This window comes from Sus scrofa, chromosome 9 (genome assembly GCF_000003025.6).
Source record: "Sus scrofa isolate TJ Tabasco breed Duroc chromosome 9, Sscrofa11.1, whole genome shotgun sequence".
In the NCBI taxonomy this organism is placed as follows: Eukaryota; Metazoa; Chordata; class Mammalia; order Artiodactyla; family Suidae; genus Sus; species Sus scrofa.
Genome location: NC_010451.4, coordinates 42,187,576 through 42,213,894, shown reverse-complemented (window position 1 = coordinate 42,213,894; position 26,319 = coordinate 42,187,576). Strand labels below are relative to the sequence as shown.

Below are 26,319 nucleotides of genomic sequence, written 5' to 3'. Positions count from 1 at the left end.
TTTTCTATGCCTGAATTCTGCTTCTGTTTTGTATATAGATTAATTTGTATTATTTTTTCAGATTACACATATAAGTGATATCATATAGTATTTGTCTTTCTCTGCCTTCATTAAGTGTAATATTCTCTAGGTTTATCCATGTTGCTGCAAATGGCAACATTGAATTCTTTTTTATTGCTGAGTAATATTCCATTGTATATATATCACATCTTCTTAATCCAATCATCTACTAATGGGAACTTGAGTTGTTTCCATGTCTTGGATATTGGAGATGGTGCTACTGTGAACACTGAGGTGCATGCATCTTTTCAAATTAGAGTTTTCATTTTCTTCTGGATATATATCCAGGTGTGGGATTGCTGGATCATAGGATAGCTCTATTTTTATTTTTTAAGGAATTTCCATACTGTTTTTCATAGTGGCTGCCCCAATTTACATTCCCATAAACAGTGTAGGAGGGTTCCCTTTTCTCCACAACTTCTCTGGCATTTATTATTTTTAGATTTCTTGATGATGGCCACTCTGACCAGTGTGAGGTGTGGTTTTGATTTTGAAATGAATGCAACTGATTTTTTGAGTGCTATTTGTGTGTTTATGCAACTTTGCTGAATTTGTTTTCATTTTAACAGGTGTTTTTGTAGAATCTTTTAAGATTTTCCAAATATAAGATAATGTCATCTGGAAATGTAGATAATTTTATTCTTTTTCCATTTTGAATGCCCTTTCTTTTTCTTACCTAATTGGTTCTGGCTATGACGTCCAGTGCTATGTTGAACAGTAGTAGCAAGAGTGTTCCAAATACTTGCCTTGTTCCTGATCCTAAAAGAAAAACTTTCAGTATTTCCATGTTGAATATAATATTAGTTGTGGGCTTTTCAAATACGGCTTAATTATGCTGCAGTAGTTTCCTTCTATTCCTAGTCTGTTGAATTTTTTTTATCATGAAACAGTGTTGAATTATGTCAAATGTTTTTCCTGCATTGATGGAGATAGTCATGTGGTTTTTGCCCTTCATTTTATCAGTGTGGTGCTTTATGTTGATTTTCATGTGTTGAACTATCCTTGTTTCCTGACATAAATGATATATGATCATGATATATGATCTTTTTAATGTGCAGTTGAATTTGGTTTGCTACTATTGTGTTGAGGATTTTTGCATCACTATTCATCAGGGATATTGACCTGTAATTTTGGGGTTTCCCCCACCCCCTTGTTATGTCTTTGTCTGATTTTGTTATATGGTAATGCTGGCTTCATAGAACACTCATAGGGAATGTTCCCTCCTCTTATATTCTTTGCAACAGTTTGAAAAGGATTGTATTCTTTTCTAAGTGTTTGGTAGGATTCTCCAGTAAAGCTATCTCATCCTGGGCTTTTCTTTGATTGGGAGGTTTCTGATTACTGCTCTCAGGATTTCTTTGTATGCTGTGTACCTGTAGGTCTGTTCAGATTTATTATTTCTTCATGATTAAGTCTTAGTAGGTTGTTTGTTTCTAGGAATTTATTTCTTCTAGGTTGTCCAGCTTGGCAAATGATTGTTTACGGCAATTGCTTATAATTCTTTTTATTTCTATAAAGCAGTTGTAATATTTCCTCTTTCCTTTCTAATTTCATCTGATTCTTCTCCTTTTTTTTTCTTAGTCTAGCTAGGCCTTTGCCATTTTTTTTTTACCTTTTCCAAAAAAACCAAATGTCACTTTTGTTGAGTTTGCCATTTCCCTCTTTCATTTATCTCTGCTCTAATCTTCATGCTTTTCTTTCTTCTACTGATGTTAAGTTTATACTTTAGTTTGACTTAGGGTTTAGTTTATTGATTTGAGAACTTTTTTTAAATGTAAGCATTTACCACTATAACCTTCCCTCTTAGCACTGCTTTCATTGTATCCCATAAGGTTTGTTATGTTTTCATTTTCATTTGCCTCCAAATATTTTCCAAATCCCCTTGTGATTTCTTCTTTGACCCATTGATTGAATGCATTACTTAATTTCCACATATTTGTAGCTTTTCCTGTTTTTCTTTTGTTGTTACTGATTTCTAGTTTCATTCCATTGTGCATGCATGAATTTTTGAAAGAGGCTTGATAATACCAGTAAAGAACTTCTTTACCATTTCAAATGGCCTGCTCATGTCTTCCATATTAGCAACATATTAAATACCTATAATAATCTGAAGTTTCACTTGAGGCCAAAGCATTATGAGAGAGCAGGATTTCTTTAAAAGACTGTATCAGAAGAATATGGCTTAAAAGTCAAGTTTGACACTTAGCAACCCTTGATGATTTTTTTTTTTTTACTCATCATAAAAAAATCATAAAATATCATTGGTCTCATTTTAAAAACACATTCAAATACACACACACAAGAAAAAACCCTCTCCAGAAACAAATGAAAACAAATATTGTGCTGTCAGTATAGTGTCACTAGCCACATGTGGCTACTGAACACTTGAAATGTGATTAGTGCAACCAAGGAAATGATTTTTAATTTAAACAGCCATACTAATGGCAATAATATTATTCAGTGACTAATGGCATAATATTACACAGTGCAGCTTTAGAACAAGAGAATAGATCCTCATTATTCTATGCTGATCATGTTTATTTTTTATTTTTTAATGATTTTTATTTTTTCCATTATAATTGGTTTATAGTATTCTGTCAATTTCTACTGTACAACAGAGCAACCTAGTCACACATATATATACATTCTTTTTCTCACATTATCCTCCATCATGTTCCATCGTAAGTGACTAGATACAATTCTCTGTGCTATATAGCAGGATCTCATTGCTTGTCCACTCCAGATGCAATAGTTTGCATCTATTAACCCCAGACACCCAGTCCATCCCACTCCCTCCCCCTCCCTTTTGGCAACCACAAGTTTGTTCTCCAAGTCCAGGAGTTTTTCTCTGTGGAAAGGTTCATTTGTGTCATCTATTAGATTTCCAGATATAAGTAACATCACATGGTATCTGTCTTTCTGTCCTCACTTAGTATGGGAGTCTCTAGTTCCATCCATGTTGCTGCAAATGACATTATTTTGTTAAAGAGATAAGGTAGAAGGCATATTGTAGAATGATTCACACTTCAATGCAATCAGAGAAGAGTAATGGTAGCAAAACTAGAAACTTTATCATCTTAGAACTGGGTTAAATGAACTTAAGGTATCTTTGGTGGGAAAATGATAGCTCATGTAAGCATTTAAGAGTGAAAGGATTGAAAGAATAATGAGATTCATTTTTGAAAGTTTCTTCCATGAAGAATTAGGACCAAATGAAGAGAATTCTAATGTATGTTCCCTTATTTAGAGGAGCCTGGTCCTAAGCTGTCTTCTGGCCTTTGTGCTGATGTTACAGCATTATAATTTCACTTCCTCTGCCTAAGAAACTCAGTCCAATCAAAGAAATCATCCTTGAGTAACAATATTTCTACTCTTGCAACCACAAGTATATTAGTGGAAAAGGAGGAAACTTTTATTCTGAGAGGACAATTTAGAGACAAAACTTATCAAGTCATTGGAGGTCCTCTGGAGGGGACCTCACATTCATACTTTTAGGGTCAGCAAGAACCAGGGCTGTAGGGTCTGTACTTTGACATAATATTAAGTTGGTTTCTCTCAGTGAGTTGTGGGTTTGGGACTATGATCCCTGATTCCTACTGGAATCTAAAGAACAACTGGATACCAAATTCTATATAATTTTCTAAAGCAAATAAAACTGCTATTATGATCCCACTAAGTTTTCTCCTATACTTCACATTTTCTCTGAACTTGAATCATTTAGACAGCTCCTTTCTAGGCCATACGGTTCTTAAACTATGAATGATGCGGTTTTGTTGCTCTGTCTTCATACTTGGCACTGGAAACAAATCTAGATTTGGTTTCCTCTTCATAGCAGCATTATTCACAATATACAAAAGGTGGAAACAACCCAAGTGTCCATCAATAGATGATGAATGGATAAGCAAAATGTGGCATCTACATGCAATGAAATATTATTCAGCTGTTAAAAAGGAAGGACATCCTAATGTATGCTATAACATGGATAGATCTTAAAAACATTATACTAAGTGAAATAAGCTAGTACAAAGGACAAATACTATATAATCCTCTTCTGTGAGCTACCTAGAATACTCTAATTCATAGAGACAGAAAGTAGAAAAGTGGTTGCTGGGGACTGAGTATGAGGGGAAAGGGGGAATGGGTGGTTTAAGGGATATGAAGTTTCTATTTTGGATGACAAAAAATTCTGGCACTAGATCATGATAGTGGTTGCACAATACTATGAATGTCGTTAATGCCACTGAATTATACTCTTAAGTAGTGTAAGTTGTAAATTTTATGTATAGTTTAACAATATTTTTAAAAGTTTTGTTGTCTCTTACCTCAGATTCATTCAACTATCCTTGCAGTATAAGTGAGGTCATCTAGAGAGAATGGTTGATACTGTTTTCTGTATTTTTCCTCTAGCAAATGTAATTTAAGAACATGTTAATCTGATTTCTAATCACATGATCAGGTGGATGGATGTTATTAGTGTCATATGCAATAGTCATGTCCCAGGCATCAATAATACCCACGTTGAGATCCACGAAAATATCCCTTATGATAAGATTCTGAATATAACCATGAAAATCACTGAATATCTCTGCATTTTGAGACATGTCCCTAGTGTTTTCAGTTTTCAGTATCACTTTGGTCTCCGGGCTTCTTAGGAAGAGACGTTCAATGGCCTTTTGAATATTGATGGCCCTACGGGCAAAAAGGTTGATGGGGAAGGGTCTGAAATGCTGACCAATGGTAATGACAATGACTGTGTCACTGTCTCCAGCTATCCGGTCAATTTCCCGTGGGATATAGTTGTCAACCTTCACTGAGTACCGAGATTTGGTAACGATCGGATGACTGTGCTTTTTCCACTGAATCAAAGTATGTCTTTCGGCATCCAGAAGCATATGTGTTTCAAAGGCCCCAGCTCCATGAAGATCAAAATATTTTAAGGCTGATGGAAAACAAATCAATAAATCTTTTAACAAAAAGAAAAGGATGTTATTTTTAAATGCACAAATTTGTAAAATTCTAACCAAGATCCCTTCTAAGAGCATCGCTGCTTAGGGGAAGAAGAGAACTTGACCAGCTGCATTAAAGCCATCACAAAGTTTTGAACTTATTATCAGCATAGAGAAAGAGGAAGAAAAATGTTAGTATTTGTGAACAAAGAAATTAACTTTGCAGTAAAAGTGCCAATCCAAATATTAGGCGAATTTTAAAAAATAATAAACATCAGAAAAGGAAAGCAAAGAATTAACAGCATTGTGAAAATAACCACTGAAGGCAACTATAGTTTCAAAATAAAAATAAAATATGTACTTTTCACCACTTTTTGTAAGTAGTAAATCCACTGACGCAGGGTTGAATCTCCCATGAGGTAAATAAGTTTTCTCTTCAAGCAGTTATTTATATTTTTTGATTCATTTAACTCGATCTGTTTGCAAAATGCTGCAATCCACCTTTTTTCCATGGTGTAGCCACTGGGGAAAGGAGTCTTCATGCCAAGCTGACATTTTGTTTCTATGTTCTTACTCTCTGGTAATAAAAATTCCCACAGTAAGCAATTTTTATTATCACAAATTATTTCAGGAAATTTCGTGGCACAGTGAAAACGAATCCAACTAGGAACCAGGAGGTCACAGGTTCGATCCCTGGCCTCGCTCAGTGGGTTAAGGATCCAGCGTTGTTGTGAGCTGTGGTGTAGGTCACAGACGTAGCTCAGGTTTGGCGTGGCTGTGGTGTAGGCTGGTGGATACAGCTCCAATTAGACCCCTAGCCTGGGAACCTCCATATGCCAAGGGCCCTAAAAAGCAAAAAAAAAAAAGTCCTCGCTTTCTTCCTCTTTTTCTTCTTTTCACTCTATCCTTTATCTCTGCCCCCCTCTCTTCCACAGATATTTAATCACAAATTCCTAATTTATCCACCCGCCATCCCCCAGCCATGACCACTTTCCCTTTTGGAAATATGTTTGCTTCCACACCACTCTGTGTAAAATAGATAACCAACAAGGACCTACAGTTGAGCACAGGGAGCTACACAATACTTTTTTTAATGGCTACACCCACAGCATATGGAAGTTCCTGGGCCAGGGAATGAATCCGAGCCACAGCAGCTACAACTGTGGCAATGCCAGATCCTTTAACCCATTGCGCCAGGCCAGGGATTGAACTCAAGCCTTCACAGTGACCTGAGCCACTGCAGTCAGATTTTTTTTTTTTCATTTTCTTAACCCACTGCACCACAGCAGGAACTCCTGTACTCAATATTTTGTAATAACCTAAAAGGGAAAAGAATCTGGGGGGAAAAAAAAAGATATATATATGTGAATTAACATTTTGCTATACACCTGAAACTAAAATATGGTAACTACAATTAAAAACTATTTTAAAAAGGGCATGAGTTAAAAGTTTCCACTTTTGAATAATCTCACTAATGAATGGTATTTCCTAGAGTGGGAAGATAATTTCCTTGTGCATTTGCAATGTTTCCCTAAGACCATGCGGTTGTGAGACAGCAAACCAAATCAGGAAGAAATGCATGGCAGTGAAAGAGCAGAGCTCAGTGCCCAGCTGACCATCACATCCATGACATGGCCAGGCAGAAGTGTGAATCTCCTCCTCCTCAAGCTAATTATCCACATTCTCAAAATTAGAAATTGGTGTTAGCCGTTGTTTATTTTGAAGGTAACAGAATCACATCCTCTAGTTAATAGGAAAACCCCACAATTATTTTTGGTTGTGCCCAGAACTGAACTTAATATTCTGTGTGGTCTGATTAGTGCAGAGGAACACTTCCACCTTATTTTTTTGCCTTTTCTTTTTCTTTTTTTTTTTTTTTCTTTTCTTTTTTTTAGGGCCACGCTTGTGGCATATGGAGGTTCCCAGGCTACAGGTCTAATCAGAGCTGTAGCCACTGGCCTACAGCCACATCAGATCCAAGCCACATCTTCAGCCTACACCACGGTCACAGCAATGCTGGATCCTTAACCCACTGAGCTAAGCAAGGTCAGGGAGTGAACCGGCCTCCTGGATGTCAGATTCATTTCGCTGAGCCACAACAGGAACTCCCTCCATCTTACTCTGAATATTCCACTTTGAAAACGGCCTAAGCTGTATTCACTGATTCGTATCAAGCTTTCCATCCATGTATGAGTTGTTGTTGGGATTTGGGGTATATCTTTAGGGACCTAAGTTTATCCATGTTGAATTATACAAGGTTTATAGATGACTCCAAAAAATAAGTCTGGCACTATCTTCTAAGAAACTGCCTGACTTTACTAGAGAGGACTGTTGAGGCAAGAGGGAAACCACTGAGATGTTAGGAGGATTCAAGTGGCCTCAAAGGTCAGAGATGTTTCTTGGTGTAAAAGTTAGGTATGGATGATGGTTGCCATGGCAGAGAAGGGATCTGTCTTCCCCAAAGACTGAATCTGAGGCCTGGGGTCATTGTTTCTTTGTATCTGTTTCCCACAGTATTTGGCCAAGATCTTTGCCTATAGTAGGTCCTCAACAAACATTTTCTAAATACATGAGAAAAAGGCAGTGGGTAAACATATAGTCCATAGACTGTTAAAATGGAAGTAATTTACTTTTCTGAAATTCACTTTAATTCCAGTTATAGCAGAAACATCACTTTTATGAGTGAGACGGCTTTGTATTGACCACTGAAGTTTATATGATAAAACTGAAAAAAAAAATGCACAGAAATTGCAATTCATAGAAATTTAACTGAGATGATGTAGCTGAAAGAGAGATTAGAAACCACCAAAGAAATTTCCTAGCTCTGTAGTTCATCAGAGACACTTTCACAAGTACCCAATTATTTGGCTTTTCAGGGATAAATCCCAAGTTGAAATACAAATAACCTGTACATTTGGAGAGTAGGCAGCTGAAATGAAGGGTTGCCTAGCCTTTTATATCCGACTCGAAGATGAAAATTGGTTTAAATTGATATGAAAATAATTTCCAAGGATGAAACCCCTTCTGCAAAACCCAAGATGATGAATACTGTTTGTCCCAGGAAATGAAAGATTAAAATGGTTACTGAGCAAGAAATATTTCTTAAAGTAAGAATGTCCTTTAAATGGATAAATTATAAACACAACAGACTTACTGTTACATGGTAAGACCTTGATGGAGGTAAAGTTCTTCATTATTTCAACCCCCATGTTGACCCTTCAAGAAATGAGAAAATAAATTAGCCTGACAGCTGTCCAGACATCAGAGGAAGAATGAATCACAGGGGACTTTGAGGAATTAAAGCACTCTCAATGCTCTGCAAATGCCTTTTTACTTTATTTTGATATATTTTAGATATTCTAGGGGAAGTAAATGGGCCGTGATTCTAGAAAACGGTTCTCTCCTAATGACAGTGATCCAGAGACCCTGAGAGAGTCACTCACCTTCCACGTACAGTTAATCAAATCGATATCTCTTTGATTTGACCTTCTAAATGGTTTTCTCCCATATGCCATCTTCTCCACCTTTACCTCTCAGGCCTTCATCACCATGCCCCAGGCCAGTCCTTCTCCAGGTTGAGTGTGCCTTAGAACCAGTGCTCAGCTTCATTCCCACTGTTTCTGATTCAAGAGTTGAAGGGCGCTTGAAGCAATACCTGTACTTCTGGGTTCATAGCAGCATGATTCACAATAACTTGATATGGAAACAACCTAAGCGTCCATCAATGGATGAATGGATAAAGAATAAGGTGGTTTATAGAGACAGTGACCATTACTCAGCCTTAAGAAAGAAAAGCCTGCCATTTGCAACAGTGCAGATGAACCTAGAGGATGTTTTGCTAATGAGACAAGCCAGATACAGAAAGACAGATATTGCTCGACCTCACTTTTCTGTGGAATCTAAAACAGTTGAACTCGGGAGTTCCCATTGTGGATCAGCGAGGTAAGGACCTGCTGTAGGCACCATGAGGATGCGGGTTCGATCCCTGGCCTTGCTCAGTGTGAGTTAAGGCTCTGGCTTTGCTGTAAATAGCAGTGTAGTTTGCAGATCAGCCTGGATCTGGCATTGCTGTGGCTGTGGTGTAGACTGCAGCTGCAGCTCCGATTTGACTCCTAGCCTGGGAACTTCCATATGCCACACGTGCAGCCAAAAAAATAAATATAAATAAAACACAATAAAAAAAAAAGTCAAACTCCTAGAAACAGAGGACAATGGTGGTTGCCAAGAGTTGAGGTTTGGGGAAATGGAGAGTTGTTGGTTAAAGGGTACAAACTTTCAGCTATAAGATGACTAAGTTCTGGGGATCTAATATACAGCATAGTGAGTATAGTTAGCAGATTTCAAGTATACAGTAATTATTACTAAGAAAACAGATATTAAATGTTCTCACCATACGCTGAAAAATGCAAACTATGAAGTTGATGAATAATGTTAATCAGCTGGATTATGGCAATTGTCTTACAATGTATATGTGTATAAAAACCTCACATTGTCCACCTTAAATATATACAGCTTTTGTTTGTCGATTATACCTCAATAAAGCTGGAAAAAGTTAGTTTTCGGGTGGGGTTTACAAATTTGGATTTCTAGTAAGCTCTCAAGTGATATGGAGGCAGCCAATATAAGAACGATACTTTGAAAACTATGTCCTATGTTGTTACAATACTGTCTGTCCCTTTGGTTTATCCCAGCTAGATACATCCTCTATGCTCTCTGTTTGATTCCCCTACAAAAAAATCTTGCCGTGACTTTCCATCATCAATCCACAGGATAAGGACAAGCTCCTTAACTGGCATAACATCTTCTATGAGTGTCTACTTCTCCACTCTCAACCTCCGTGCACTCTCCTCCTTCATGAATCCCCCAGGAGTCTACTTTCTGTTCTCTTATCTCCTTGAGACAAGAACTTAGGTCAATCTTTTCCACTATAATATTTTGAGGGACTGGTACAGTGAGTGTCAAAGAAGGATGTCCAACCCCAGAGCCACAGAGACCTCCAGGAGGGGCAAAGGATATATTTTCCAAAATGAGAAGGACTGCCTGAATCCCAAGAAAGGGAATTTCTTTTTAGATTAAGTGAAAAATGTTTCCCATATCAAGGGTGCTAGAGGTCTGGAAAGCAGAGGGGCTGGGGTGTCTGGACAGTGATAGCTTCATAAAGCATTAGATTCCTGGGAGACAGTGCTATAGCCCACTGACTTTAGAATAAGATATATTGGGATTCCAGTTCTGACTCTGCAACTGGTTCCAGATGCAACCTGCAGTGGCCCAGATATTTAATGTCTGTGCTTAAATTCCACAAAGGTGAAATGGGCATAGTGATGGTCTCTCCAGAATATCTTACTGAGGATCCTTTCAGACCTATCTTTGGCACAAATTAAAATCTGTCCCACTGGGAAACTTGAACTTTTGCCCAAGTTTGAAACTTTTATTCCCCCTCATCTCTTCCAGGTAAGGTTGAAGTTGACAAAAGAGAACAGTACCTGGCTACCTTGTTTGTAACTTCGGTTATCAAAGCCAAACTTAGAGTGGGAAATTAAAATTAGGATTAAAAATATATATTCATGGTCTGAAGGCATTCATTTCAATGTGTCTCGTCTAGTATTGAGTGTGTGTATTACATTGCAGAAGGAGTCGTAACATTAGAAACAGAAGAGACAGAATCATCAATAACTATGTTGCCTATATGATTTCTTTTTATGTGATAACACCTTGTTTATTTTCCAATCATAACTATTAATAAAATTTTTTAAAAGACTTTTTATTAACTCTGCAGAAGTGAGTATTTGAGGAGGTAGCATCTGATTCTGCAACCAGGGTTAAGAGAGAGCACTCTGGTGGGAAAATGTATTTTACTGTGTGACAAATGGAAGAGAGACAGGCTTAGTCCTTGGAATTGTGGGAAAGAAAGATGTCATAGAACCTGTCTTGGATCTAAGAAGGGGCCCTGGAGCTTAGTGATGGAAGGACCCATGAGAGTTCTTCAACCAGGAATCACCTATGAAGTCAACTACTCCTTGTACGTGCACTAAATCACCCATGAGAAGATTCAAATCTCTACTCCATGCAGTGGGGGAAAGAATAAACATCTTGAAGAGTGCAGGAGGTCCAGGAATTAAATGTTCTTTGGGAGTCAGGCAGATTATTGTCATGAACGTAGCCCCGTGGAGAAGCATGACTGGACCCAAAAATACTGATCTGCTGATCTGCCAGATCAGGGACTTAGCATTTCCTGAGAGTAGCAAGGAGAGCTCCTCCAACCCAGGCTGCAATGAGGACCATTTCAAGAGGGAGCCAGATGTGGCCAAGAGGGAATAAGGAAATCAGCACAGATATTTTCTGCCCACAGAGTGAGACATTGTTCTGAGATCTTCATTTCTGTGTCTCCATGGTTATGTTTCCTTTAGTAACATATTTGTTTGAAAAAGTCCAGCCTCTTTTGGATAAGGATAAATGGATTGTTTCATACTTTGACCAGGAAAACAAAAAGAAGTAAAGGTGACATAGGTGTGGAAGGGAAATTTTATAGCCATGTCAGGCTGGGTGTATCCTCCACCTTTCCCTATGTCATTATAATGTTTGAGTTGGATTTGAACTTGAATTTCTAGGCTTTAGGCTATCCAGCTTGCTCTTCTGAACCCATATTGGAAAACCAAGGCCTTTCTACAGTAGCATTTACTCAATTATGGAACAAAGAACCTGGCCCATTAAATAACTCCTCCATAGTCATACAATTTGGGGATATATTTTGTGCTCAATCCCACTGGAAGGAATAGATACTAAAGTCAATGAGGTCTGATGCAAAGAAACCTTTCCCAGATTGCATATACTTATTCATTCATCCAACTGTTGAGAACTTTCTACATGTTAGCCATTGTACTAGTCCTGTGAGACAACATGGTGGCCCCCAAACTTCCTATCATATGCAGATGGCCTTTAAGGCTCTGACCTTTTTTTTTTCCCCTCATTGCATTCCATGCCAGCTTCACTGGCCCCCTCAGGATTCCTGGAACATTCCAGCATGCTGTTGCTTCAAGTCCCTTCTTGGAAATAGTATTCCTCCCAAAATTCACATGGCTCACTTCACTCAGGTTCTAGCAACCTACCTTCAGGTTGGTGTTCAAGACAGGCCTTAGCTGACCATTCTTTTAAAATAGCATCCAGTATTACAGTCAAAATCTCTTATGTTGATGACTTCAGGTTACAAATTATTTGTTTGTTTGTTGTCCTTCTACCCATTCGAATGTTGAATTCTCAACACCTGGAGCTCTGTCTGGAGTATAGAAGGTGCTAACTATTTATAAATTGAATGAATGGTGAAAATGCTCAGTGGGTTAAGGATCCAGCGTTGCCGTGAGCTGTGGTGTAGGTTGCAGATGCGGCTCGGATCCCGTGTTGCTGTGGCTCTGGCGTAGGCTGGTGGCTACAGCTCCGATTAGACTCCTAGCCTGGGAACCCCCATATACTGCAGGAGCGGCCCTAGAAAAGGCAGAAAGACAAAAAAAAAAAAAATACCTTTTTGTAAATTTGACAGATGAAAAATTATTAAAAAAAAACCCAATAGTAAGTCTCCATCTTCATCTGTCAAATTTACAAAATAAAGATTTGACAGATGAAGATGGAGACTTACTATTGGGTTTTTTTTTAATAATTTTTTTAAATAATTTTTTTATGGCTGCACTCAATGGCTTATGGAAGGTTCTGGGCCAGGTATCGAACCCAAGCCACAGCTGGTCACCTACATCACAGCTGTAGCAATACCAGATCCTTTAACCCACTGTGCCAGGCTGGAGATTGAACCCAGGCCTCTGCAGCAACCCAAGTCACTGCAGTTGGATTCTTAACCCACTGTGCCACAGCGGGAACTCTGATTTAAATATTGTTTTTAATTGCATTTATTTTAATACTAGTGTGTTCCAACTTTATTTTCCTTCAAACACCTATTTTACTGATAATATTCTCTCCTGTATGGTCTATTTCCTTTGTTCGGTCTTTTTTCTTCCAATGTTTTTTAATTTCTTGGTTAATGTTAGTTATTCATATAATAAACATCTTAACATGTAGACTCTCAATTTTGCAGAAAATATTTTTATTAGTTCATGTCCTGACATTTTTAGAAGTATTTAATGTTTATAGTTAAAGCACTGATAAATTACTTTGTAACATACCTCTATTGTTTCTAATCTTAGACTGTTTTCCACATTTTCATTTTCTAAATATTCAATTCTATTTTTTTAAACAAGAATATGTTCATTTAGTGGATAAAAATATCCTATCAGTAGAGCACAAAAAAATTTTTTGGCTGCACCCTTGGCATGTGGAAGCTCCTGGGCCATGGATTGAACTCATGCCATGGCAGCAACAACACCAGATCCTTAACATGCTGAGTCACCAGGGAACTCCTGAGCACAAAATTTTGAGAAAATGTTCTATAAAAGCACTATTGGAAAATCATGAAAAATAGGTCACTTCAAATTATAAACAAGTATGTTTTGTAATAAGTTTATCAGTACAAATGGAAGAGAAAATCAACTATTATGGAAAAATCTAGTCAGCCAAACTAGATCACTTAGACTACCTAAATTCATTCTAATTAGATTTAGTACAATTAACAGAATAGTTACAAGTTTTGAATTTTTTTCTACCTTTTATCACACTATTGTCATTCTTTTTTATTACCATACATAATCATAATTTCACTATCTGGTACATAATCAATTCCAAAATTTTTTTATCTTAAATAGAATAACTGTCTTATTACTTCTTGTTAAGATTATAACACTTTTAAATTAATAAATTAAACTACATAATGGTTTGATCAATATCTATCCCTGGCATTTTTTTTTTTTTTTTTTTTTTTTAGTAACTGGGTTGCCAGTGCACTTGATGAACTGAGTAACTTCAGGGCTAATGGAGCAGATGTGGCCAGAGCAGTCACGAAATTGACTGTTGGCAAGTACTCAAAGGTCAACCCAATAACATGGTCATTGAGCCAGCTGGGAGGATCCAGGAGTGAGACATCTGGTTGCCACAGTAGACTACCCATGTAACTCAGGATTACCAGGTCCATTTTGTACTGACTCAGGCTGCTCAAAAATTGTAGAAGCTGCCTCAGGCCTCACCTCCCCAATCAGCCTTTGGGCACCTCTGAAGTGGCTGGAAAGCCAGAAATGGGTTTTGAGGTAAACTAGTCTAAAACCTAAACTTTGAATTAGCCTGTGTACATGAATTTATGCTTCATTCTGTGTGTATAAACTAAGGGAACTAAATGCTTTAAACTATTGGGAAATTCAACCAGCGAGCACATCTGCCATGTATTCAAACTGTTGATTGTACATATATATCAAAAGTATTGGAGTTCCCATTGTGGCACAGTGGAAACAAACCCGACTAGGAACCATGAGGTTGCAGGTTTGATCCCTGGCCTTGCTCAGTGGGTTGAGGATCCAACATTGCCGTGAGCTGTGGTGTAGGTCGAAGACGTGGTTCAAATCCTCAGTTGCTATGGCTGTGGCGTAGGCTGGCAGCTACAGCTCCGATTAGACCCCTGGCCTGGGAACCTCCATATGCCGTGAGTGCAGCCCTGACAAAAGACAAAAGACAAAAAAAAAAAAAAAAAAGGTATTAAAATAATAGATTTAGAAAACAACCAAGTTATCTGTGAAATTAATCAGAGAGTTCTACTCCCAAACATGAAGTCATGCCATATTATTATTGGTTTTCTACTCCTGACTATACATACTCAGATTTACTCTTTGTTTTCTCTCCACTCCCCTTCTCTCTCCTCCCTTCCTCCTTCATTTGTCTTTTTTCCTTCCCTCCCTTCCCTCTTCCATAAAATACATAGCAAGTCCATGCTATGCACCCCATATTGTGTTAGCTGTGGAGACATAAACAAGAGACACCCCATCTCTTAATGGCAATAATATGTTCTAAGTTGGCAGACTTACATGGAAAATTAGGAAACAAGATAAGGAATCATGATAGTATTATTTAATATTAATAATAAGCAAATATTTTCTATGTGTTGATGCTCTTCTAACCACTTTAATAGTATTTTCTAATGTATCCTTACAACAGCCCTATGAAACTAGTAGAATTGCTTCCCCTCTTCAGAAAGTGAAACTGAGGTCCAGAGAAACTTAAATAACTTGGCCCGGGGTGCAGAGCTCATAAGTGGTGGGAAGTGTGAGTCAAAAGCTGGGAGGCTGATTCCAGAACCTGTAGTCTTAACCACTAAATTGCACTACACACGAGAGAAACTCTTTAGTTGACAAGCAGGAAATAAATTAAACCACTTAGCTGCTTTATTTTTACTATAAACATTTTAAAAGAAAATATGTATTTTGTGTCTTCCACATGAGTATAATTTTGACCGAGCTTAGTAGCAAATGTTTCATCTTCATTATGTGGTTACTATGGGTTGTACTACTGAGGTTTAGTTTATACTGATCTTTGAATCTATGGGATCTAGTTCTGCTTGAAAATATGCTCCAAATTTTGACTGCAGGACCAGAAAGTGTTTTGGCTACACGAGAGATTGATCAAATAAAGCTTCAAAATAAAAGTATTTTCAAATGGGTTTGGCATGAGTTCCTGCTGGCTCAGCAGGTTAAGGATCTGGCATTATCACTGCTGTGGCTCAGGTCACTGTGGTTGAGGGTTTGATCCCTGGCCTGGGAACTCTTCTGCATGCCAAAGGTGTGGCCAAAGAAGAAAAATAAATGGGTTTGGTAAAGGATATGTGTGCAGTGAAGATAAATTTCATGTTTAAGCAATGGTAGAGTGTTCCCTTAAGAGAAGATGCTTAATATTGCACAACTATCATTTCCATGGCAATTTTGAGATAAACAAGAGAATCTTTCACTTTGGGAAACTGGTGTGTTATGTATAGCTATAGCCTTATCCGAAAGCTCATATTTCAGATTCTAAAGATAGATGTTTCAGTAATTGTATGTGTTATATATGTGTCAAATAGTTTCTATTTCATTTTCACATGTAAATGGGCCAAATAATCCTAGATGGGAGAAAAAGTGTTCTTTGTATATTTTGGATAAAAGTTTTTTGAGGTTTTTGTTTTGTTTTGTTTTCCAGATGTGTCTTTTGCAATATTTCCTCTTGGTTTGTAGCTTGACTTTTCATTCTCTTGACATTGCCTTTCATAAAGCACGTTTTCTTTTTCTTCCTTTTTTTTTTTTTTTTTTTTTTTTTTGGTCTTTCTGTCTTTTCTAGGGCCGCACCCACGGAGCATGGAGGTTCCCAGATTCTAGGAATCTAATCAAAGGTGTAGCTACTGGCCTACACCAGAGCTCACAGCAACGCCGGATCCTTAACCCACTGAGCAAGGCCAGGGATTGAACCCACAACCTCATGGTTCCTAGTAGGATTCATTAACCACTGAGCCATGATGGGAACTCCAGAGCACATGTTTTTAATCTTAGAAAAGTCCAGCTTACCAATTATTTCCTTCATAGTTTGTGCCTTTGGTGCGATACCTAAGGTCACCACATACCTAAGGTCAGTTAGGTTTCCTCCTATGTTATCACCTAGTAGATTTATAGTTTTGCATTTTACATTTAGATCTATGATCCGTTTCTTATTTGTTTTGTTTTATTGTTTTATTATATTTTGCATGAATGGATGACCAGTTGTTCCAGTACCATTTATTTAAAAGACTACCTTTGCTCCGTGGTCAAACGTCAGTTGACTTTATTTTTGTGGGTCTGTTTCTGCAGTCTCTGGTCTGCTCCATTACTTGTTCATCATTCTTTCTCTGATATCATACTGTCTTGATTACTGTAGCTTTATAGTGAATCTTAAAGTCAGGAAGCATCAATTCTCTAACTCTGTTCTTTGATATTGACTCTGGAGGTTTTGCCTTTCCATATAAACTTTGAAGTAATTTTTTTTTTCATATTTTCTATGACTGGATTTTTTTATTCTTTTGTCTATCTAGATTTAATCTATTACATAGAAAGATCTATTTGCTGGTTCTTATAGTAAAAATACTCTTTGCCCTCTTTACTGATCTTAATAATAATTTTAATAAATTATTACTGATTAATTATGAAAGTACATAATTGTTACTTGCATCTGATAATGATTATATGCCTAGAAAAACCAATCTAGTGAAAGGAACGAATGTGTAAACTTATTACAAAAAGTGAATAATTTGAGAGACATATAAGTAGAACTGCATGGGAATCTAAAAGAGATTGTTACAAACTTGGCCTCAGACAGTCAAAAATAGTAAAAATGACTTCATGAGGGGAAAATGGGGATTATTGTTTAATGGCACAGAGTTTCCACTTGGAATGATGAAACGCTTTGGAAATAGATAATGGTGAAAGTTGCACAACATTATAAATGTTGTTAATGTCATCGTTATACACTTAAAATGGTTAAAATGTTAAAGTTTTATACTATATATATTCACAATTTTTTACAATTAATAATAATATATGAAAAACCACTGCCTTATATACTTTAAATAAGTGAATTGTATGTTATGTAAATGGTATCTCAATAAGTTGTTTTTTCCTTTTTTTAAAAAAAAAGAATGGCTTCACAGAGCCAATGACATTTGATTTTAAAAAGGTAAGAGATTGCCCTCATAGAGAAGAGGGGAAAGGAATTTTAGGCAAAGCCATTTTTGCATCGAGATTTTTATCTTTTCAGCAAAAGTCTTACAGTAATTTAAAAAAAAAAAAAAACTGTAAAAAATGTATCTGTAAACCGTGGCCATAAGTCCAGAACCATTAACTTTCCGTCAAGAACAATTCTTTGAATCAAGAAGGTAATTAATGCCAAAAAAAAAAAAAAGGTCGGGGGGGAGGCTGACCTAATTTTGAAAGGGCTTGGAAAAACTCTGAGGAACAAACAAACTAATGAGAATCAGCCATCTTTATATCCTTCTTTCTGACAATGGTCTTCATTACCTATAACTAAGCAATTCTGCTTCCTAATTTCCTTATAAAAACAAATACCTTAAAGTTCTTACGTTATAAAGATCACAGTAACAACCAAATTAAAGAAGAGTCTAGGCTAACAGATGATGAAGACATTCTGGAATATTCTGAAGAATTGTGACTTATTCTTCTTGACATGGGATTTCCTGGCTGGAGTTTTCATTCGATGACTCAGGGCTGAGATAGGCTTATCCCTGGATTTGTTGGGATTCCTGTTTTCAGAACTCATTTCCTAACACTGGGTCCTCAGTGACTGAGAGGACAAACACTGATGTTAAGGAGGTAGGGATCTTCTCCACTAGGCAATGACCATGCCTGAAACTCTGGAATGCAAGCTGTGTCATTCTGACAGGGACACTGCCGAGAACTCGGGATAAATAGCTTAATAAGACATCGGATGTTTCTAGAAAATAAAAACCTTTCCTTCAACTCTGGTACAGTGACTGTATGCTATAATAAAAAGAGCAGTACGCTTTGATTCCTAGTATCACCATTTACTACCTGTCTGGTTATGGGTTTGATGAAGCTCCAATTCCTCCCTGTTAAAGTAGGGTTCTTTATACATGGACATTCACATTGAAAGATAATAGAATAAACCAATTTACTTTCAGATGTGCCTTTTATAAACAACAAGTCACTGGATCTTTAAAATAGTTTTACTCCATTATGAGATTCTTACCTACTCCTAACTATCATCTCTTTGGAAATCGGGATAAAATTTCTCTCTTTATTTCAAACGTATCTCAGTATTTTGCATCAGACACAGGGGTAATAAAGGAAGTGTTAGAAGCAAGAGTTGTGGAAAGGCATGATGTTGAGAGGCAAGTATAGATTCTGTACCTTTATCATGTATCCAATCTCCTTATTTTCAAGTATATCCTGACTCTAACTATATTTGCCAAATTCAGAGAAGAAAGGAACTGGTGTGAGCAGACCAGAGGTTTTTGTTTTGTTTCATTTAACTAAAATACAATGAAATCAACTTTTTTTTTTTTTTTTTTTTTTTGCCTTTGAGGGCCACACCCATGGCATATGGAGGCTCCCAGGCTAGGGGTCTAATCGGAGCTACAGCTGCCAGCCACAGCAATGCCAGATCTGAGCCACGTCTGTGACCTACATCACAGCTTATGGCTGTGATGGCAACACCGGATCGTTAACCCACAACCTCATGGTTCCTAGTTGGATTAATTTCCACTGTGCCACGATGGGAACTCCAAAATCAACATTACTAACGTATGATTCTGTGAGTTTTAACATGTGTAAGCACCATCACAATCAGAAAGCAGACCAGTTTCATCATCCCCACAAAGTGGCTCTTTGTAATAACGTCCTCCTTCCTCCCCCAACCCTGACAAACACTGATCTAGTCTCTGCAGCTATAGTTTCATCTTTTTCATATAAACTTTCATATGAATGGAATCATATTGTGACCTTTTGAGACTGGCTTCTTTCTGTCAGCATAATGCCCTTGAGATTTGTTTACGTGTCAGGAGTTTGTTGATTTGTATTTCTGAGCAGTATTCCATTGTTTGCATTTTCCTTTATTCATTTGTTTACTGGAGAACATTTGGGTGGTATCCAGTTTGGGGCAGTTATGAATAGAGCTGCTATGAACATTCATATACAGGTTTTGTGTGAAAATAAGTTCTCATTGCTCTATGATTTTGCCCTAAAGGGAATGTTTTGCAATGCCTAAGGAATATTTTTTTTTTTTTTTGTCTTTTTGCCATTTCTTGGGCCGCTCCCGTGGCATATGGAGGTTCCCAGGCTAGGGGTCTAATAGGAGCTGTAGCTGCCAGCCTAAGCTAGAGCCACAGCAACACGGGATCTGAGCCGCGTCTGCAACCTCCACCACAGCTCATGGCAACGCCGGATCGTTAACCCACTGCGCAAGGGCAGGGATCAAACCCGCAACCTCATGGTTCCTAGTCAGATTCGTTAACCACTGCGCCACGACAGGGACTCCTAAGGTTGGAATATTTTTGACTGTCAAAACTAAAGCAGAGTGTGTGTGCTGGGATTTAGGGGAAAAGCTGAAGGGCTGAGGTCAAGGTGCATTATCCTACAACACTGGCACAGGACAGACTCCAACAACAAAATTATTGACCCAAAATATCAACAGGTATATAGTATTTACCTGCGCTACAGCAAATACCTAAGAGTGGGGATTACAAGTGTATATGATAAGTAAGTGTATATTTATAAGAAACTGCTAAAATATTTTCCAAGATGGGTACATATTTTGATATTCTCACCAGCAACGAGTTCCAGTAGTTCCTCATTCTTACTAGCAGTTAATATTGCAGGGTTGTTTTTTGTCTTTTTCAGGTGTATTTGTGGCCATTCTAATAGGTACATTAGGCTAGATCATCAGAGTTTTAATTTGGATTTCCTTAATGGGAAATAATGTTGATTATATACATGCTTTTAATTTTCTTACTTGCCATCCAAATATCCTTTTTGGTGAAAGATCTATTCAAGGTTTTTTTTTTCACCCAATTCTTTTTTTTTTTGGCTGCACCCACAGCATATGGAAGTTCCTGGGCCAGGGATCCAACCAGCACCACAGAGCAGTGACTCTAGCCACTGCAGTGACAACACTGGATCCTTAAGCCATTGTGCCACAAGAGAACTCCTTGCCCAATTAAATTGTTTGCTTTCTTACTGTTGAATTTTGAGAGTTATACAGTTGACCCTTGCACAATGCAGGTGCCCCAACCCTCCGCACAGTTGGAAATCCAAGTATAACTTACAGTGAGCCCTTGGTATATGTGATTTCTACATATACTTGGTTCCTCATTCATGGATTCAACCAACTGCAGATCATGTAGTACTCTTATGTTTACTATTGAATAAAGTCCATACATATGTGGGCCTGTGCTTGCTGTTCAAATCCATGTTATTCAAGGTTAACTGTATATTATGGATACAAGTGCTTTGTTGAATGTGTCATTTACAAATATTTTCTCCCAGTCTGTAGCTTGTCATTTCATTCTCTACATACTATCTTTCACAAGAGAAAACATTCTAATTTTGATGAAGTCCAATTTATCATTTTTTAATTTTACGGATCATATTTTTAGTATTTAAGAAATTTAACTAACCACAGGTCATTAAGATGCTCTGTTTTCTCTAAAACTTTTGTGGCTTTATGCTTCCTATTCAGATTTATGATCCACTTGAGTGACTTTGAGTATAACGTGATGTTTAGGTTGATACTCATTTTATCATACAGATGGCTGTTTGTTCTAACCATATTGTAAAATTATCATTTTTTTCATTGGCTTGCCTCCCTACACTCATCAAAAATCAAATAGCCATATTTGTATGTCTACCTTCCATGGACTTTTTATTCTGTTTTACTCATCTTTGTATCCATCCCTTCATTAATTCTGTGCTGTGTCAACTACTGTAGCTTTATAGTAAGTCTTCAAATTTTTTAGTGTGACCTCCAACATTATTACTGTTCTTTTAAAAATTTGTTTTGTCTGTGCTAGTTCACTTGCTTTTCCATATCAATTTTAGAATTATCTCATCTAGATCAACAAAAATTCCTGTGAAGATTTTGCTTCAAATTGTGTTAACAGCTTGGAGACAGTTAATATATTGAATATTGAGTTTTCCAATCCATGAATACAATGTCTTTCCATTTATACATCTATAATTTTTTATCAGTCTTTTGTGGTTTCAGACTACAGATTCTGCCCTGTTTTGATAGAATTTCCTCTCAGGAAGTTATTTTTAAATTTCTCATAAATGATATTGTATGGGGTTTTTTACCTTTATATCTAATTGGTAATTTGTCATTGGTAAAAATACAATATATGGAAATACAGTTGAATTTTGTGTTGACCAGTATCCTATGCCCTTGATAAACTTGCATGTTAGGAGTTCCCGTCGTGGTGCAGTGGTTAACGAATGCGACTAGGAACCATTAGGTTGCGGGTTCGGTCCCTAGCCTGGCTCAGTGGGTTAAGGATCCAGCGTTGCCGTGAGCTGTGGTGTAGGTTGCAGACGCTGCTCGGATGCCGCGTTGCTGTGGCTCTGGCGTAGGCTGGTGGCTACGGCTCTGATTAGACCCCTAGCCTGGGAACCTCCATATGCCGTGGGAGGGGCCCAAGAAATGGCAAAAAGACAAAAAACAAACAAAAAAAAACCTTGCACGTTAGTCCTAGGAGAGTTTTCATAGGTTCCCTGGAATTTTCTGTGTACACAGTCACATCCTCTGCCAATAGGAACAGTTTTATTTCATTTTCAGCCTACATGTGCTTTATTTCCTTTTCCCTGTCTTACTGCAACATAGCCCTTCCAGTATGATGTTAAATAGAAATAGTGCAAATGGACATCCTTGCCTTCTTCATGATCTCGGTGATGGGGTAGTCAGTCTTTCACCATTAAGAATATTAGCCGTATATTTGTTGTGGATATCCTTTAGTGGATTCAATAAGTTCTCTCTCATTCCCAGTTTGCTAGAGGTTTTGTCATAAATGACTTGTGAATTTTATCAAGTATTTTTTCTATATAAATTGATAGGATTAGGTATTTCTTCTCTAGCCTGTTCACATGTTGATTATATCGACTGATTTTTTTTTTTTTTTGAAAAATCATGAATAAACATGGTATTACTGGGATAAAACCCATTTGGTCATGGATATTCTTTTTATATATTGTTGTATTTGATTTGCTAACATTTTGTTGAGGATTTTTGCACTATGTTCATAAGGGATATTGGTCTATTTTATTTCTTGCACTGTCTTTGGTTTTGGCATCAGGATAATGCTGGCCTAATGAAATAATTTTGGGAGTTTTCCCTTCTCTTTTATCCTTTGGAAGAGGTTGTGTAAAATTGGTGTTATTTATTCCTTAAATATTTGATAGCATTCTCCCATGTAAATATCTGGACCTAGATATTTCTTTTTCAGAAGAGTATTAACTATGAATTCTATTTAATTGATTTAGGGCTATTCAGAACATCTATTTATTCTCAAATAACTTTTGGTGGTTGGTGGCCTTTAAGAAATACATCCATTTCATCTAAGTTGTCAAATTTGTATTCATGGAGTTGTTGGTAGTTTTCCCTTATGTGTTTAATATCTGTGATTTATTTAGTAATGTCTCTTTTCTTAATTCTGATATTGGTTATTTATGCCTTCTCATTTTTTCTTTATAAGTTTGGCTAAAGTTTTATCAATTTTAATAACCATTTTAAAGAAGCAGGTTTTGTTTTGTTGATTTTTTTCATATTTCTGTTTCCAATTTTAAGGATTTCTACTGTAATTTTCCTTTCTGTGTGCTTTTTCTAGTTCTTTGAGGTGGAAAATTAGGCTACTAATTTATACCTTTCTTTTCTAGAACAATCAACCACTTGATGCTATTAACTTCACCCTAAGTACTGCTTTAGCTGTTTACAACAAATATTAATGTTATACTGTCACTCTTGTTCAGTTCAAAATGTTCTCTAACATTCCTTGAATTTTATTCTTTGATTCATGGATTATAATAGTGTGTCATTTAATTTCCAAATGCTGAGAGAACCAGTTATTATTCTGTTACTGATTTCCAGTTTAATTTCATTATGGTCAAAAAACACTTTGTGGGGAGTTCCTGTAGTGGCTCAGCAGAAATGAATCTGACTATCATCCATGAGGATGCAGGTTTGATCCCTGACCTTATTCAGTGGGTTTAGGATCTGGCATTGCTGTGAGCTGTGATGTAGCCCAGGGGCTACAGGTACAATTCGACCCCTAGCCTGGGATTCTCCATGTGCCACAGGTGCAGCCCTAAAAAGACCAAAAAAAAAAAATTGTGTAATTTCAATTATTTTAAAATTTGATAAGTTTGGTTTTGTGATTCTAGATACGTTCTATCTTGGCGAATGTTTCATGCGCACTGGAAAAAATTCATATATTCTACTGTTGTTGGGTGTAAAGTTTTATAAATGTCTAGTAGATCCAGTTGATTGTATTCTTTAGTTCTATATTTTTTGCTGGCCATATTAGATTACAAGGGCTTCCATAACAAATTATCACAAATTTAAATTATCACATCTTAGAACAACATAAATTTATTACTTGAGAGATCTTATGTACTTTGCCTAGTTTCCCCAATGATAACATCGTGCAAAACTTTAGTAAAATACCACAACCAGTGTGTTGACACTGATATGGTCAAGACAGAAAACATTTCCATCACCACCAGCCTCCTTCTCGTAGCCCTTTTTAACCACAGTCACTTCTTCACCCCCCCACCCACCGCTCCTTAATTCCTTAACCTCTGACAACCATTTATCTCTTCTTCATTTTCTCCATGATTTCATGAATATTATGGGATCATTCAACATGTAAGCCACAAATATGAGCAAGGAAAAACGAAGAATTTTGTGCCCAGCCCTTAAAATTAGTCACATAAAAAGGAAAGTCTCTTTAAGATAGTAGGGTCAGAATTCAATGTTCAATTTCTCTTAGCGCAGTTGCGTGATTGTTCTTCTTTTGACCATACCAACACTTGTGGAAGTTCCCAGGGCCAGCGAATGTACCCACCACAGCAGCGACCTGACCCACAGCAGTAACAATGTGGATTCTTAACCCGCTGCACCACAAGGGAAATCCCTGATTCTTTTAACAATCTGTTTAAACCATACATATTTCAAATATAAATGTTAGGGAAATCTGTATCAAATATACTTTATGGATAAAACATATTAAATATTATATAAATACTAAATAGGAATAAATTCGAATACATAATATATATTTCATACAGATAGACCTCACTATATATGATATTTTTCAGAAGACCCTAAGATCTTTTTTTTTTTTATAACAATATCACAAATTACTACATAATGCTCTTCCATCATTTTCTAGCCACTGGTACCCTCACCTGATTGAAGATTTTGAGAATTTGACTTATAGTCTTCATCATTAAAAATCCTAATATCCTTCAATTAGACCTCAGTGTCTAAGAGGCAACTCCTCCAATACTTAAATTTCTTTGTTCCTTAATTTTCCCAGCTTTAGAAACCTAAAAAAGTAGTCAGTTGGCAATTCAACTTTCTGTCATCCTGCCCTACTAACTATAACCACACCATTTTTTCCTACTTCTTATTTGTTTCTGTTAACTTCTTTACGTAAGAATTTAAATTGTATTCAAGTATCTACCATATCTAAAAAAAAAAGTTCTGCTCTCTGCTCTCCAGGAGTTCCCGTTGGCTCAGGGGAAATGAACCTGACTAGTATCCATGAGGATGCAGGTTCGATCCCTGGCCCCACTCAGTAAGTTAAGCAATCCAGCATTGCCATGAACTGCAGTATAGGTCGCAGGCAGCAGCTTGGATCTGGCATTGAGTGGCTGTGGTATAGGCTGGCAGCTGCAGCTCTGATTCAACCCCTAGCCTGGGAGCTTCCATATGCCACAGGTGCAGCCATTTAAAAAAACAAAAACAAGACAACTGCTGTCCTAACTTCTGCTTCTTCATGTCTAACCCTACCTGTTAAGCTTCTCCAGTTAAAACTTCCAGGAAGTTTATTTACTCCTCATTTACTTTCTCTCCTACCACTCACTTCTCAAACCAGTGCTTTTATTATTCTTTGGGGCAATATCATTAGCAACTTTTTCTATTCATGCAATAGCTCACCCAAGGAGTTGTCACAGGTGCTAGTGACTTTAGCTGACATTTAGATTCTGATGCTTTCTAAATTCACCTTTTTTAAACCAAGTCTTTCTCAGCTTCATATCTGTATATTCAAGTCTACTGAACCAACATCTCCATTTAGACGTCATAAAAGCACCTCAAGTATAGACTGTTCATGTCTAAACTTACCTTTTTTCCTTCTAAAACTTATTTCTCCTACTCTGTTCCATACTTTAATGAATAGCAACCCCCGCCTATGTAGCTGTGCATACCTGGAATAATTCTTAGTTCCACCTCTTCACACCCCTCACCCAGCAGTCAATCACTATCTTCTCAACACTCTCAAATTCATTGAATTTTCTCCATCCTCGTTATTAGCACCTAATTTCAGGTCAGCATTACCTCTCACCTAGGTGACTGAACAGTCTTTGTTATTTAAGAGTTATTTATTAAGCACCTACTATGTGCCAGACACTATTCTGGTCACTTGGGATATAACAACAAATAAATACAGATAAAAACCTTTCTTTTATGAAGATCACCTTATAGCAGGTCAAGATATATAGTAATCTCGGCCTGGCATAGTGGGTTAAGGATCTGGCATTGTTGCAGCTGTGGCATAGGTCACAGCTGTGGCTCAGATTCAATCTCTGGCCCAGGAATTTCTATATGTTTCCATATGCCATGGTTGTGGCCATAAATTTTTTTTAAA

General features: G+C 37.1%; 1 protein-coding gene and 1 pseudogene across 1 annotated transcript in view; one reads left to right on the top strand and one right to left on the bottom strand.

The window, feature by feature from the left end:
- Window positions 1-26,319, top strand: part of LOC100524035 — a 130,632-nt pseudogene that overhangs the window by 21,248 nt on the left and 83,065 nt on the right.
- NXPE2 (neurexophilin and PC-esterase domain family member 2) overlaps window positions 2,366-26,319 on the bottom strand; it is a 37,515-nt gene continuing 13,561 nt past the window's right edge. The window contains exons 5-7 of the mRNA XM_021063950.1: window positions 8,161-8,222; window positions 5,368-5,583; window positions 2,366-4,999 (exon numbers count right to left, since the gene is read on the bottom strand). Of these exons, the coding sequence (XP_020919609.1) occupies window positions 4,464-4,999; window positions 5,368-5,583; window positions 8,161-8,222 (814 nt within the window). The 3' untranslated portion in view covers window positions 2,366-4,463. The remainder of the gene's footprint in view (window positions 5,000-5,367; window positions 5,584-8,160; window positions 8,223-26,319) is intronic.